The 14,265-nt window shown below is 40.7% G+C and overlaps 1 protein-coding gene across 1 annotated transcript in view; it reads left to right on the top strand.

Moving 5' to 3' along the window:
• Positions 1-1,256: 1,256 nt before the first annotated feature.
• LOC140321127 (amyloid-beta precursor protein-like) overlaps positions 1,257-14,265 on the top strand; it is a gene marked incomplete in the record, with an annotated part of 102,947 nt that continues 89,938 nt past the window's right edge. Inside the window, 1 exon segment of the mRNA XM_072397996.1 lies at positions 1,257-1,457. Coding sequence (XP_072254097.1) covers positions 1,404-1,457 — 54 coding nt within the window.

The following is a 14,265-nucleotide window of genomic DNA, read 5'->3' as shown; positions in this document are numbered from 1 at the left end:
TGGTGTCACCTAAACTGACCTGAGAGACACAAATTGCTCAAGGAACCCCCAGCAACCACTGGAGGAACCCTGGTTGAGATATAAGTAATTCTTGCTATAGGTGATGACAAATTGGATTTGTCATTTTAGCAGATCTAAACTCGACATTTTCACTTTACAAAAGATTAAACAACCCTTATATATAAAAGAGAAATGTTTCTGAATCTGTCTCAGGGTGTATTTTCCATACCAAAAGCGGTAACTCTGAGCCACACTTGGGGTTGAATTGCCAGGGAGTTTAAAACTCCTATCTGGTTCCCACGTTCCAGCGGCGTCCGCAGCGTCCTCCAGCGAATCCCAGCATCTTCTTCCCCTGGCGATGCCGGACGGGCATCTGCATAACTTGGCGATGCCCGGCCCGCATCTGTATCCCCTGTGTGTGAACGTTGGGAATGGGAGGCCATTGGAAGCAGATGCCGGCTGGGCATGTGCTTACAAGTCTTAGGCTCAAGGGCAGGACCGGACAGCAAATTTATAGGCGAGACCGGACAGGAGATTTAAAATAATGAGGATTTTGAAATGTACCGCATTTACCGTTAAAAATCCTCATTAATCATACCGCTTGGGAGTTTTTTTTTATAAAGGTGCAGCACCTCTCTTTTAAGTCTTTATCGATACTGAATGGGAGTGCAGAGCCTCCTGGGATAAATACGTCACGCATCCTAAGAGGCTCTGGGTGCTCCTTCTGCGCATGTCCGAGAAGGGGCATTATTAAGAGAAAGAGATGCCAATTTTAAGCAAGCGCAGTGAGATTGGCTCTCTTTTTTTTCCCCTCTACAGTGGGCTACGTCACCCAATCTCACACCTGCGCAGAAAAAGAATAAAAATAGCGGCGCCAGGCGAAGAGGAATTCTAGGACGTTGCGGGACCAAAACGCTGGAAGGACCAGCGCCATCGAGAAATCTGCGGGATTAAATGTATGTGTGATTTTTTGATTTTTAGTTTAGTTCTACTTTAAGTAACAGCAGATAACCATTGTCCAGTGACTATCCTCCCAATAGATCTGCCCATCTATGAGCACTATATTCCCAGCACTAGCAGCTGCATTGCACAGCCATTAATAAGAGAAGGATAATAATAATGATGAGTATTTGGCTGGCAGAAGGACACCAGAGACTTCTCATCACCTCCACCCTGCTGCCATTGTATCCATGCAGTCCCGCGGTCGAGCCGCCAGGTGGCGCTGCGGTGCTCAGTGGGCAGGATCAGCTGACGCAGGATGTGAGTGTGCGGTTCCTGCCTTGTGCCGTTGCTGAGTGCCGATCCCCGCAGCTGCCAGCCCGGAGGAGGGAAGCACATTACACAGGCGGAGGAGCCCCGACAGCACGGAGAACAGGCTGCCATCCCCGGCTTCAGCTGCAGCCATGCTGCCCCATATAACACTGCTCTTCCTGGCTGCAGGAGCCCTGGCTCTGGAGGTAAATGGATGGGGGGAGGGCTGCTCCTTGAATGCTGGAGAATAGATTGTGATGTAATGCTGGATCACACCTTGCTTCCCTTTGTATGATCTCCCTGTGATCTCTGCACAATGACAGGCTGAAAGAAATACCCCCCTGGGTGCCCTCTGATCATAGATGGGTGCCCTCTGATCATAGATGGGTGCCTGGTGCCCCTTACTGGCAATGCCAGGGTGCCATGTACTTCTTGCTATAGATTGCCCCTCTATAGTGTCCTGCTGACCCCTTCCCCTGCACCACATTTATGTATCTAATTCCCCTACATCCTATATGCCAAGCTCTTCCCATGCCCACCCCCCTTTTCTAAGACCCTTCCACCCAATTCTATCATTTGTATGCCATGCTGCCCCTTTATAGTGCCCTGCTGACCTATTTCCCTGCACATCTTCCATTATTAGTTATCTTGTATCTCTTTTGTAACATTTATGTATTCAGTTTTTCTTCCTGATATATATTGCAGACTTCTACCATGCCCACCTTCCTTTCTTCTGAATCCAAACCTATTGCCCCCCAGTTGTCTGCCCCTCTTGTCTCATTCCCCCCCCGGTCATCTATGTTTGCACGAATGGATACTGAGGACATACCCTGCGCCTTCTTTGCATGCCAAGATCTTTACATTTCCATCTCTTCCTTATAGGAATCTGATTAAATATAAATATACCCCCCCCCCCCCCACCTAACTGCGTGACCCATGTCTCTATACTGCTGACCCTTTGATGCCCCCTGTTACCCCCAACCCTTCCTATAATATTTGCGTGGTCTTTTATTGCTCTCTCATAAATATGTTGGGCAATCTGCTGAAAATTGTTATCGGAGGATTTAACCTTTTATTCTGCTTTATGTCTCACTTTATTATGTGAATAATTCCATTGCCCCCATGGTACGTTGATGACCTGTATTTATATACAGCAGCGAATGACTGTAGCCAACTGTCTGTACAAGTCCTCTGTGTCTGGTTGTCTGAGACATTGAAGCCAATGGGTCCTGTTTTTTTGGGAATTGCCCATCGCTGCCTGGCTGGGCACACAGATCTCCTATAAATGGCTGGAATTGCTGACACAGCTGCATGATTTAGCCTTTTCAATAGGCTCCGACCCCACTTTTCTACCCCATTGTCTCCGATCAGGTGCTTTAGCCTGCGTGTTAGGTAAACATGACATGTTTTGTAGGGGGACAGGACCCATCTATGGATTTTTTTTTTTAAAGGGGCTTTTTAATTAGGTGCCTTGGGAAAGGGTGGAGGGGGGCTTTGTGCTAGCTGTAGGCTCTTCCTTTGGGTGGGTATTAAGGAGGCGATGGATGAAAGGATTTGACTGAAGGAAGATTAAGACACAGAGAAGATGGCGTCTCTGCATTGCTGCAATGCAAAGCTGTGGTGGTAGCTGCAGCTTGGAAAAGCCTCCCACCGCTAGGTGTTTATATGCTTCTCCTTTCATCCATTCTCTTCTCAACCATTCACTTCCAACTAGCATTCTGCATTAAAAATATCTCCAAGAGGGTCCTGCAGACACCTGAACTCCCCTAACCTGCTCCGTTCCAAACATTGCGCCTTGCTGCTTATTTCACACAGACTTTAATTAGCAGAAACGTCATTTGGCTGTAAACAGAAATAATTCAGCGGTGCCAAAATAACTTCAAACCTTGTCTGCCATTTATTTTGTTCTTTTTCATGCAGCCTGTGCATTGCCATGTTATAAAATCTTACAGGAGTTTATACTTTTTTATTATCGCATCCTGCTGGTAATCATTTCCTATGGAGTGGATATTTTAGGAACTGTGATGCATTTTGTAGATGGGTCAAACTTTATTCAGAATGCAGCTGCTTATAGCAGTAGTGAGGTTGGTGAGAGATAATCGCATTTCGCTATGGCAATTTATGAAAAAAAAAACAAGAAACGAAAGGCTGATTTACAAATATTGCAGCTGCCATTTGGTCATCGCTTGTACGGGGTGCAAAAAAGCCACGCAGCAAGAAAATAAAAAATAAAACCCATTGCAGGGGTCTAAACCTTATAAAAGGGGGGGGGGGGACCTTTCAGAACCCCATTTCCCCAAAGGCAATTGGATAACTTCCCAGCCATATATGTTTTTGTGCTTTTAGAAACACATCCAGTCTTCTTTTTCTTTTTTTTTTCCCTATTGAGTCTGCTAGACTGAAAGACACAGAACCTTTTATTTCTTTGAAAGATGATTCCTTTTTGCTTGCGGCATTTGCTCTACTTTCCTTAACTCCAGACTGTGTGTGTTACATAGTAAAACCTGTGTAAAAACTGAATTCTTTGTGTTTTTTTTTTTATTTTTTGTGCAAAAATAATTTTTGATTATTTTTGCTTTGAGCTGTCATTATAAATTGTAGTTAGTTAACATAATAATTTTTTTTTATTTATTTTATGTTTTATACTTTTATTGAACAATATATATGTTTGCTGTGTTATATATAACACAACAAAATATTTATATATGTATATATATGTATGCTTAGCTTTCAAAATAGGTATTTTTAAATTTATTTTTATAATACATAGTTGATTTTCTTCTAACAAAAACACTGGTGCATCTAAAACAAAGATTTCTGACATTATTGTACAGAGCACATAGGACACGTCATTCCCTCCCAACGTCATAAAGACATATTTATATAGGGTTAGCCTGGCTATACAAGTTATCATTTATTTCTACCATAACATTTAGATCTACTAGCAACTATTTATAGTGCAAAGACCTGCCTGATTCTATTCAACTTTAGGATTTGTTATATCGAAAAGAAGATTGTATATTTAGACTGTAAATGGTCACATTAAAATGAATCTGTAGTCAGGCTGGGAACCTATATGAATTTATAGAATGTACTGCATGTTAAAGATTTGCAGCAGGCAAATGTCACTGTCCTCTCTGGATGCAGGCATTGTGCAGCAATTCAACCCCATAATTTATAGCAGAAGCATCAAAGTATTTCAGATTCAGTGCTCTCCACAGCTCAGCTCGCTCTGCTCCTTCCCAGCACTGACTCGGCGGACTTCCAGCCTTCTAATCTATAATATAAGCAAGGATCAAGTGCTCAAGAGGAGCAGAGGAAACTGAGCTGCCTGAGGGGACTACTTGAACTGTTTGATAACGTTTGTTGTAAAATTTGGGGATAAGCACAATTTGTACTTTAAGATTATGCAAATATTTAAATAGTCAAAGATTGGTTTACAGATTACTTAAAGCAGAAAATGAGCAGCAGGCAAGCTGTTTATTACAGAAAAGACAGGCTATATAACTTACTATACAAAGGGTACTATTATCAAAGAGACACTTGTGTGTTGTAGCAGGGACCTGACCATAACCAGGTGCTTAGATGTCCGTTTTGACTTCTTATTGATACTGGTATTATTTGGTATGCAGATTTTACTAACTGCTATGGTGCAGAGCTCTTTTGCTATCTACTTTTATTGAGTTCACCGATCATAATGATTGGCCAGCCAGTAGAATGGCGCTAGATTGTCAGTGTGGGACTTTTTATCTGCACGAGATCAAGGTGAAGATTTGCATAATCCAGCAGCCCAGGTGTTGGTGTTCTAAGATACTTGGAAGAACATCTGGGATTGGGTTGCCTTTCTATGGTTAAATAAATGAATCATCTTATGCAAAGATTATTTATCTCTTTCCCTTACATATCATTATCAATTTCTGTTTTGTTGAATCTACAATCCATGTAAGTAATTTTTCAACCTGCCAATTGAATAGCACCAGTTGGGTTGATGACAGTTGTGTAGGGTAATTGGTGTGGTGACTGCAATATTCTACCTTGATGTTATTTATTTTTTAATGTAATAGACCTGCAAATTGTTCCTGGAATGAAGATGTATATCAAACTATGACCTTATAGAGTATTGTAAAACCTTGCAGCCTGTGAAATATGGATTTCATCCTATACCAGGCTGGGTAAACTGTGCCCATCATTCTTTCAAGGCGTCAGCATGTACACCTGGGGCAAGATAGAGATGGATAAGCAATTACTTTTTAGATTGCCACTGTTAAGAGGGCAGGGTGGCCACCAGCCAGATTTATTTGGTGTTATGTGCTGTAATGTTGTTATCTTGTTTAAAAGATGAGTGCACTGTATCCAGGAAACTGAGGGTAGTAATAGGAAGATCTTGTGTTATGGCACCAACTATAAGGCAAAGTTCACATTGCAGTTTACTTCTGGGCATAAATCTGCCCTCAACCGCTGACTTGTGAATGGCCCATTACAGACATATGCGGAGGGTTGGCAAAGTTATCTCTAACTAAATATTCATGACTTGTAGCGTTTTACTAGTGGATAACCATGCCGGAAGGCAGTTTAGCCCTACATTGTATGGAGTTGCCATAAACCCCAGGTTAAAATTTGTGTGGTTACTATCGGACAAATGGCCCGAAGTCTGCGTACAACCAGTATCTGATTTCCACATGTTTTTAAACGACATAAGTGTGAATTTAGCCATAATGGCACTTGCTGTTTAATGCCAAAGCAGGGTTTACATCCTCCAGTAATGTTGATCAAAAGGAAGGGGTGTTTTACAGACCTGGTGTGATTGGCCATTATCTAATTATATAAACTGAGGAAAACTTCAGTAACCCCCACCAACCATATTTGATAGGGATTCACTTTTAAAAGATGCCCCATAGTCCAGCTGACCCTCCTCAAAGCACTCTCTCATACTCTGCTGCTCTATTTCCCATGAAAGTGGAGACTGAATGGCTTTTCAGATGGTTGGAAACACTTGTTTATGATATTTGACTTCTACAAACTTCTTGGTGACTTTTTACTTGCCTTATGAATGGGAGAATATAGTTTATTTGCATGTCAGACATTGCTGCTTTTGGATAAAATGTTACTAGCTAGCATTCTATATTCTGATACTTTGGTATCATATATTGAAATTCTTCCTCCAGTGTCTATTTGGTGCATCAATTTGTGTATTTAACAGCCTTGCAGGACAATTGCTGTTTTCACTTAGATCGTTCCAGTCCCCTATAATATTTAATAGTAAAATCCCCCAAGCAGATCAATCGTCCTCCTGCTTGTGCCAAGGGGGGACCATTGGCCATGCAGTATCAGGTGCTTTGGTTTCAGTTCGTCTTGAACCTTTAGGGTACTTGGTTCTCCAGCTGCAAAGTGAATGTTTTACTATTGTTTCATGCTTATGTAGCTGTTTATCTTTGTGTATTATTACATTATTGGCATTTCAGGAATGCTAAGCTCACATTTTAACGAAATTGGAAGTTTGGGGGCATCTGGTTTGAAGTGAAGTTTGTTATAAGGTGTCCTAAAGAATGTGCCTTTCATAGCACTGCATGAGATGTTCACCTAAAGGTGTTTTTGTAGTATGATGTCAAAAACTTACTACTAAATTTGGCTAAACCATTCAATTAAATCTTCCAAATCTCACACCTGGTAAAAGCTCTTCAAAGTTGAACTAGGTGTAACAAGCCATCAAGACCTTGGAGGACAATCGCTGAGCAGAAAGAGGAAGCACAACTTGCATAATTTAAATGCAAATATAGGTGCACCACAAATACATTTTTTAAGGCAATTTTTAACGGTAGTTAGGGTAGTAAGTAGAAACAAAGTAAGTATAGAAGCAAAGTGGTGGACAAAATCTGTTTTTTGGGCCAAATGTGCTGTATTGCAGCTCATTTCCTCTTATCACCTGAATTCAGCTGGTGGGAAAGTCAATCAGATGTGGCCATGTGACACACAAAGTAAGAACAACAATAGATGCCAGACTACATTTCCCAGCATCCCTGCATTTGTAAGATTGTAAAATGCTCCACACAATGGCCTATTGGATAGGTGTAGCCCTACACAACGGCCTGTTGGATAGGTGTAGCCCTACACAACGGCCTGTTGGATAGGTGTAGCCCTACACCACGGCCTGTTGGATAGGTGTAGCCCTACACCACGGCCTGTTGGATAGGTGTAGCGCTACACTAAGGATTTATGAGTTTGTAAAATGTAGTTTAAAAAATAATACAGATATTTTACACTATCTCACATGACTGCTTTAAGAATTTCCATTGTTGGATTTTGGGCTTTAATTGTACATTGTTAAAATGATTTGTTAACATTACCTGTTAATAATTTTTTATTGGAAATGACTAGGTGAAAATATAGAAAGCAAATACATTTTTTTCTGCATGGTGTGCCATGGCAGCTGCACATTGACACAGCCTGTCGCAGAGGTTATATAGCATCCAGATAATCTCCAGTGGTTTTGCAGCAATGTGATTGTTTTGTTCTTAATTCTCTGTTAGCATTGTAACCTGTTATAGCTTTTCTGCAACCTTTGACCATCCCCCACAAGACGTCAATAGCTGAGACCATCACCAAGAGGATGGGGCTGCAGAAAGACATCAAGATTTGTGGGGCATTTTTTTTCCCTTCGTATATCAGGCAAACAAAGAAGCTTATTTTGTGCTGCATTTGAATTATGGTGAAAACTGACTCCCTTTGTGCCTTCAAGCTTGCTGAGGGGTTTATTAATACTGTCATTTAGAAATAACAGAGCTATATTCATGCTGATCTAAACAGATACCTTCTGATGAAAGAATCAACCTTGTGTTTGCTCCGGGATGCCTGGCTTCACATTGCACTCTGATATTTTAATCAGGTCATTTTGTAGGATAAAATCAAAAACAAACTGTAGCTACATTTTTTGTGATTTTGTTTAAAAGAAATTGTTCTGTAAAAATAAATATGAATATCTATTCATAGCTTTCATTTTTCCAGGGGGTCTGGAAAATAATAATATAGCGTCCATCCAAGGTCCGCAATAGTGTAGTTTACAGTGATGGCATTGCTGTGCATTTAAAAAATTCTCCTCCAAACTCGAGCAAGCAACAGTTTTAGTGCATTTTAATGAAGTTTGGTGGTACCTATGTGGCTGAGGGAACCTATGGACTCACTGCAGCTGACAAACACAGGTCCTTCTGATATGTTTTCAGTGTAGAGCACTACAGTGGTTTGAATGCTAGCTCCATTACTTGGTGGTGTGCCCCATCTGCACTTGGGAAAAGGCTCCAGCCATGCTTTGCAGTCAGGTTTTTTTTTTGCACTGTGATGTTGCTTCTAACAACTGTGCCATAGCTTCAGGCTCTACCTGGTCAGTGGCCTGCTTGGCTCTATGTGAACTTTTCATCCATCCATGTGAAAGGGACAACACCAAGCCAACTTGGCCAGCTCCTAACCTGGAAACCTCCTTGGCTCTCCAAAGACTTCTGAAGCTTTTGGGCTGGGGTTCTTTCATCTCTGTTTTCTTGACATGCAGGCCTAATATAGTCTTCCAGCACCGTGTTCTCGCCAGCCACTTTTAGCCGGGTGTACCACCCAGCACTTTTCAGTAACCACCTGGCTGTTTTTGGTTGCTTACTGAAAGGTTGAATCACAATACAGGGGCAGCCACCCACGTACAGCTTCTTCCAATTCAGCTTTAAATATCTGTAGCATTTTTCTTTTCTCTTTGCAAACTTTGTGCCAAGGCCACCCTTGAGCCCACACCACACCTAGTCTCAATCTCAATCTGTTTTGCTAAATAAATCCAATCTTTTATTATTATCAGCCAGGTACTTCAAAGCTATCTCCAATTTCTATTGTGGCAGAGGAGTGTTTGGTCCACCCAATTATTAAACAGGATTTATATAGCGCCAACATATTAAGCAGTGCTGTACATTAAATAGGGGATGCAAATGACAGACGAATACAGACAGTGACACAGGAGGAAAGGACCCTGCCCCGAAGAGTTTACAATCCTTCCAATGCTCTCCAGACCTTAATCCCTAATAAAAGCAGCAAATCTGCACTTCTATAATTACTTGTAGCCTTATCTAAGTCCTTGATCCCTTTTCCCAGGTGAAATAACCTGAAAATATGGCCTTATATTCCTGACTCCACTACAATATGTGGTTTTGAATGAATCCCTGTTATGAACTTTTGATCTAAGGTATCCATGGGAAGAACAAAAAGACAAGTTCTTTTCACACAAATAAATTTTTAACACACAATTATGCACTATACAATTTTTCAAATTTTAAAATGTGTGGTGTAAATTGCACAAATCATATAAGGCAGTCAGAGAAATACAGTATCACAAAAGTGCAAGATGGATTTGTATTCCTTTTGCCTGCGAAGGGTTAAGGCCAGTAAGCTGTAATACAAGGGTGCTCATTTTACACTAACATTCCAGGATCGGGCAGTTGGCATGGAAGGTGACCCGGGTGCTCCTTGTTACTGCAATCCTCGGCATATTCTCACATTGTCATTTTGTCTTACTAAGCGTACTTCTTTTGTGATGTGTGACTGCTAAGGGCAATTCTTTTACTGGATGATCACTTATCACCTGAGAAGGTTTGGGTTGGTTGTTCAGGATTGTAATCTGTTTCTCTGATACCAGAATCAACTGGAGCATAAGCTGAGAAAGTTGTCTGGACATTCATCAATTCACAGAAGTCGTGAAATATTTATAGCAAAAGAATACAAATGTTAGCATGGGTTACAAAAAAAAAAAATAAAGCTACCACATCCGTATACTTCTAAGCTGACCACATAATATAAGCTAAACGTAGTTGCAGGAAATAGCAATATTATTTTTAAAGAAAAAGAAAGTTATTCAACAAAAAAAAAAAAAATGTGATTTTATGACGAGGAAGTGCACCATTGGTCTCGTAATGCAGTATGAAATATTTGGTTCGGCACTGCAGTTTAGATGTTTTTTTATGGAATTATATAGCTTTGACATGTAAAGTAGCCTTCTAGTCCATGGTCATGCCACTAAATGTCCATCAGAGGAGCTCACCATCTAATGCTCCTAACATCTAAGGCAGCCTTTCTTGACCTTTTTAACATGGCGGAACAAACCTTAGGGAGCCCTGTAATTATTACCATATCCACATGTCACATTATATTAGCATGGTAGTCCATTGGAAGGCCATTCTAGCCATCACCATAGCCAAAAAATCATTGTTGTTACTTAAACTGACCCCAGAGGTCCAAATTACTCATTGCTTAAGGAACCCCTGGCAACCCTGGTCTAAAGCCACTTTTGAGGTGGGAAAACCAATTAACCTATCGTTTTTATGATATGGGAAGAACCTAGAGGGGATCATATCGCTACATATCCTGGTCTGCAAATGTGTGACCAGCATATTTAGAGATGGTGTGTTGGTGAAGAACTGGACTCCAGTCCTAAAAAGATTGGTGTAGAGGCAGCTCTCTACATACAGGTAAGACAAGTTATTGCAGCGCTGTTGCATAAAGGTGTTAACAGGATAAAAAATATGAAATATGGTAAATCTTGCTACAATATAATGTCTCAGTGCCAACCAAGTCAGGGCTTTACCTGAGACCTAATATGGTGAATAAAGGTTTACCAAATTTGATTAATATCTGTGGCTTTCTCATCATTCTAACTCCTTCATGCACCAGCATATTCAAAGGACTACTTGATCCAAAACAAAAAAGTTGAAAGTTATTATGTATTCTATCCATATCAGTGATCTGGTCCAACGTGCCTTGGCTTTAAGTCACATGAGCGGAACAAGGCAGGAACCTAGAGCAACATGTTCTCTTGAAAAGGTATTTCAGGCATTTTTTTCTTTATTTACCCAGACTGTTCCATCTCCCCCTTACTGATCGGTGTGAATGAACGAGTAGGAGGGACATGCAGAGGTCAGAAGCAGCTAAACAGAATGTAGTCAGAGGAATCTGATGTAGTGTACACATGAGCAGCTGTTCACAAGGAAGGAGGGACAGCAATTTCACACACACACTCAGAAAGCCGTCATGCAGTTAGCTAATCCATCCAAACCGTCAGCCAGTTTCCAGCACTTCACAAATCTGAAGTTACAGCTGTAAATCCTGGTAACAAGTGTTGTGGAGACCCAGCGTGGCACACTAGCTTTTCCTCAATCACCAGGAAATAAAGTTAAGGTGTTAATTGGTTATATTTAAAGAATCAGCAATCCTTCGCTAGAAGCACTTGTCTGCTTTTTTAGTCAAAAGGTAACTAACTAAAAACTCATTTTAAGCTTTGGTTTCATGTCGCCTGTTTTAAAAGAAAACTCCATAATTAGAAAATTATTTTGGAAAATGAAGTCAATCTATCAAAATCTTTTGGGTTCACAACGCCATGCAGTCATCTTGGGCTTAGTATATACGGACACATTTTCCAATTTGATAAATTGATAGAATATGAATTTACTTGAAGATCTGCTTTATAAGATTTCTGAGTTTTCTGCAAACTAGATATGTTGGTAATATTCAGCAAGTATGAACAACTGAACAAATACTACTGGGAATTGCCATGGGTCCTGTCCCCACCCCACATTCAGAACGTCATGTTAAGTTAAAAATGTGCGTAATGTTTTGGACTTTTGATCTGTCGTTTACTTGTCATACAAGTTGATTTGACTGGCCAGTTGGGAGCAATGTTAACTGTGGTTCTGCTTGTACCAGGCTTCACACAATGTGCTTTGATCCACTTTTTAATGCCCATTTTTACCCAATTCTGTTTTTTAAAGAAGGTAATCCTGTGTTAATTCATTTGGGTAGGTTCCTTACTATCAGAATAGAAATTGCTGGCTACACACAATTTGGTGTTATGTATTTACTCTGGCTGTCATTCTCAGCATATAGAATAATGGTTGGATCTGGGGGTCGTAGGTGAAGAGCCCGGAGTCAGTCTCTGGCTTTGTCTATTTCTTGCAAATACTCACATCTAGTTTTTCCTATGACTTCCAGCTCTGCTGCTTTCTACTTGTTTTTGTTCTCATTTGCGCATTCCAACACTCAAGCCTCCATAAAATGAAATATTTGAAAAAATTCCATAAAGGGTGAGTGGTAAGATCTCATAATGGTTACAAAATGAAAACCAAATATTCACAAATCTAACCATTATTCCATAAATTATGACTGTCCATAGCCCTTTGTACGTAAGCTATGACTTCTTCAACGTATAGCTTTCATAGTTCTTTCCTTTACTCCCGACAAAGCATCTCAGAAAGCCATGGAAATGCAGGTATATGGTCTTGTGAAAGACTGTGCACAAATTAATCCTGGGCAAAATCCTGTTTGCATTAACATCAGTTTTTGTGAACCGACTCTCATTATCTGGCTATTCTGCTAATAGTCAGAAGCAAAGAGCAGCGGTCAGAGATTGGGATGGGGATGAAGAATGGTAGCTCTTGGCAAAAAGTCTAAAATTGCTTATCTATGCCAGCTATGTTTAGTCTATTAACGGTGCACATTTTGGGGAACGGATTACCAAGGTACCGGTATAAATTTTGGGAAATTAAAGTTCCCTTTAATAAATACTTTTAACAAGCCAAAAAATTCCTAGACAATAAATGTTTGTTCCATTTGAGAGCTGCTCTGTTCTTTAGTTCTCTGTACTTTTTTGGGGGCTGAGCAGTAACCCACGCTGATCTAAATTGTGGACACCTGGAGCCATTAGGGGCTGCACGCACGTATTTTCTGCTCAGCGTTTCTTGCTGTGCAGAAACCCATATTTTCCTTAAATTGCAAATGCCAGCAGCTGCCATGAATGTGAGGTCACCTTGACGAATTTTCATTGTAGCTCAGATCTGTGCGGCTTCATGAAATGGGGAAAGGCAGTAACATTCAATTATAGTTTTACGTCTTTCGATCTCATGGTGAATAAATGTAGCAGAATGTCCTGGACAGCCTGTGTGTAAATAGAAATATAAATGGGAGTGTTTATTATAAAACGATGTTCTTTATTATATGATGTCTTATGAGCAGGGGGACTGTTTTGATAATTGTTTTCTGCAAAGACAGGAACCAATGGGTAAAACTAGACAAGGAAACTGACAGCTGTAGCAGAGAGCTGTCAGCATGGACATTTCGTTTTATTACATGTCACTTTAGTGTAGTCAGCAATCCTCACACGCTCATTGTGTAGGCTTGATCTTCTGTTGTCGCCATCAGGAAACAATGTCACTAAAGTGAATGCAGGTAGGCAGTAATTGTCTGCAAGGGTGCTGAAGATGATCTGCAGCAGAAAGATGCAAACAAGAATGCAAAGAGTAGCCTGACTAGGCAAAATCTAATAGCACAGAGATTATTAAATTAATCCAATCTTTATTTAGAAATAACACAGAACACCCGTTTCAGATGTAACCAGATGTGCTTGCCCACATCACTACAGTTATTTCCTCTCCACTGAATTTAGCAGGTGGGGGGATCATCAGATGTGACCTCCAAAAATAGTAAGAATAATAGAGACAGACTACATTCAGAGGAATCACAGGGCTGTGATATAGAGGGAAGTGAATGCTCCCCAAAGGGCCCCTGTGTGAAAATATTGATCCCACCCACACTGAACTTATGCCCACCCATAAACCCTGATTTATTAAGATAGATACAGTATAAATGGGCTTCTCAGAGCATGTCCCGCCTCTGCAAATCATGTTGGCATGTAGCGTGTTAAGGAAACACACGTTTCTACAAAGCACTAGTGGGACAGGTCCGAAGTCCAATTTCTATCTTTATAGTTGTTCAGGTATAGCACAAAATAGCATTGAAGCCAATACATTATTACAGCCACAGAGCCAGTATTCTCCAATGGAGCAGTCCGTAATTATTATATTAATAAACAAGATTTATATAGCCCCAACATATTACGCAGCGCTGTACTTTAAATAGGGGTTGCAAGTGACAGACTAAAACAGACCGTGATACAGGAGGAGAGGACCCTGCCCTGAAGAGCTTACAATCTAGTAGGTGGGG

This window comes from Pyxicephalus adspersus, chromosome 1 (assembly GCF_032062135.1).
Source record: "Pyxicephalus adspersus chromosome 1, UCB_Pads_2.0, whole genome shotgun sequence".
NCBI lineage: Eukaryota > Metazoa > Chordata > Amphibia > Anura > Pyxicephalidae > Pyxicephalus > Pyxicephalus adspersus.
This window is presented reverse-complemented; position numbering and strand designations above follow the sequence as displayed.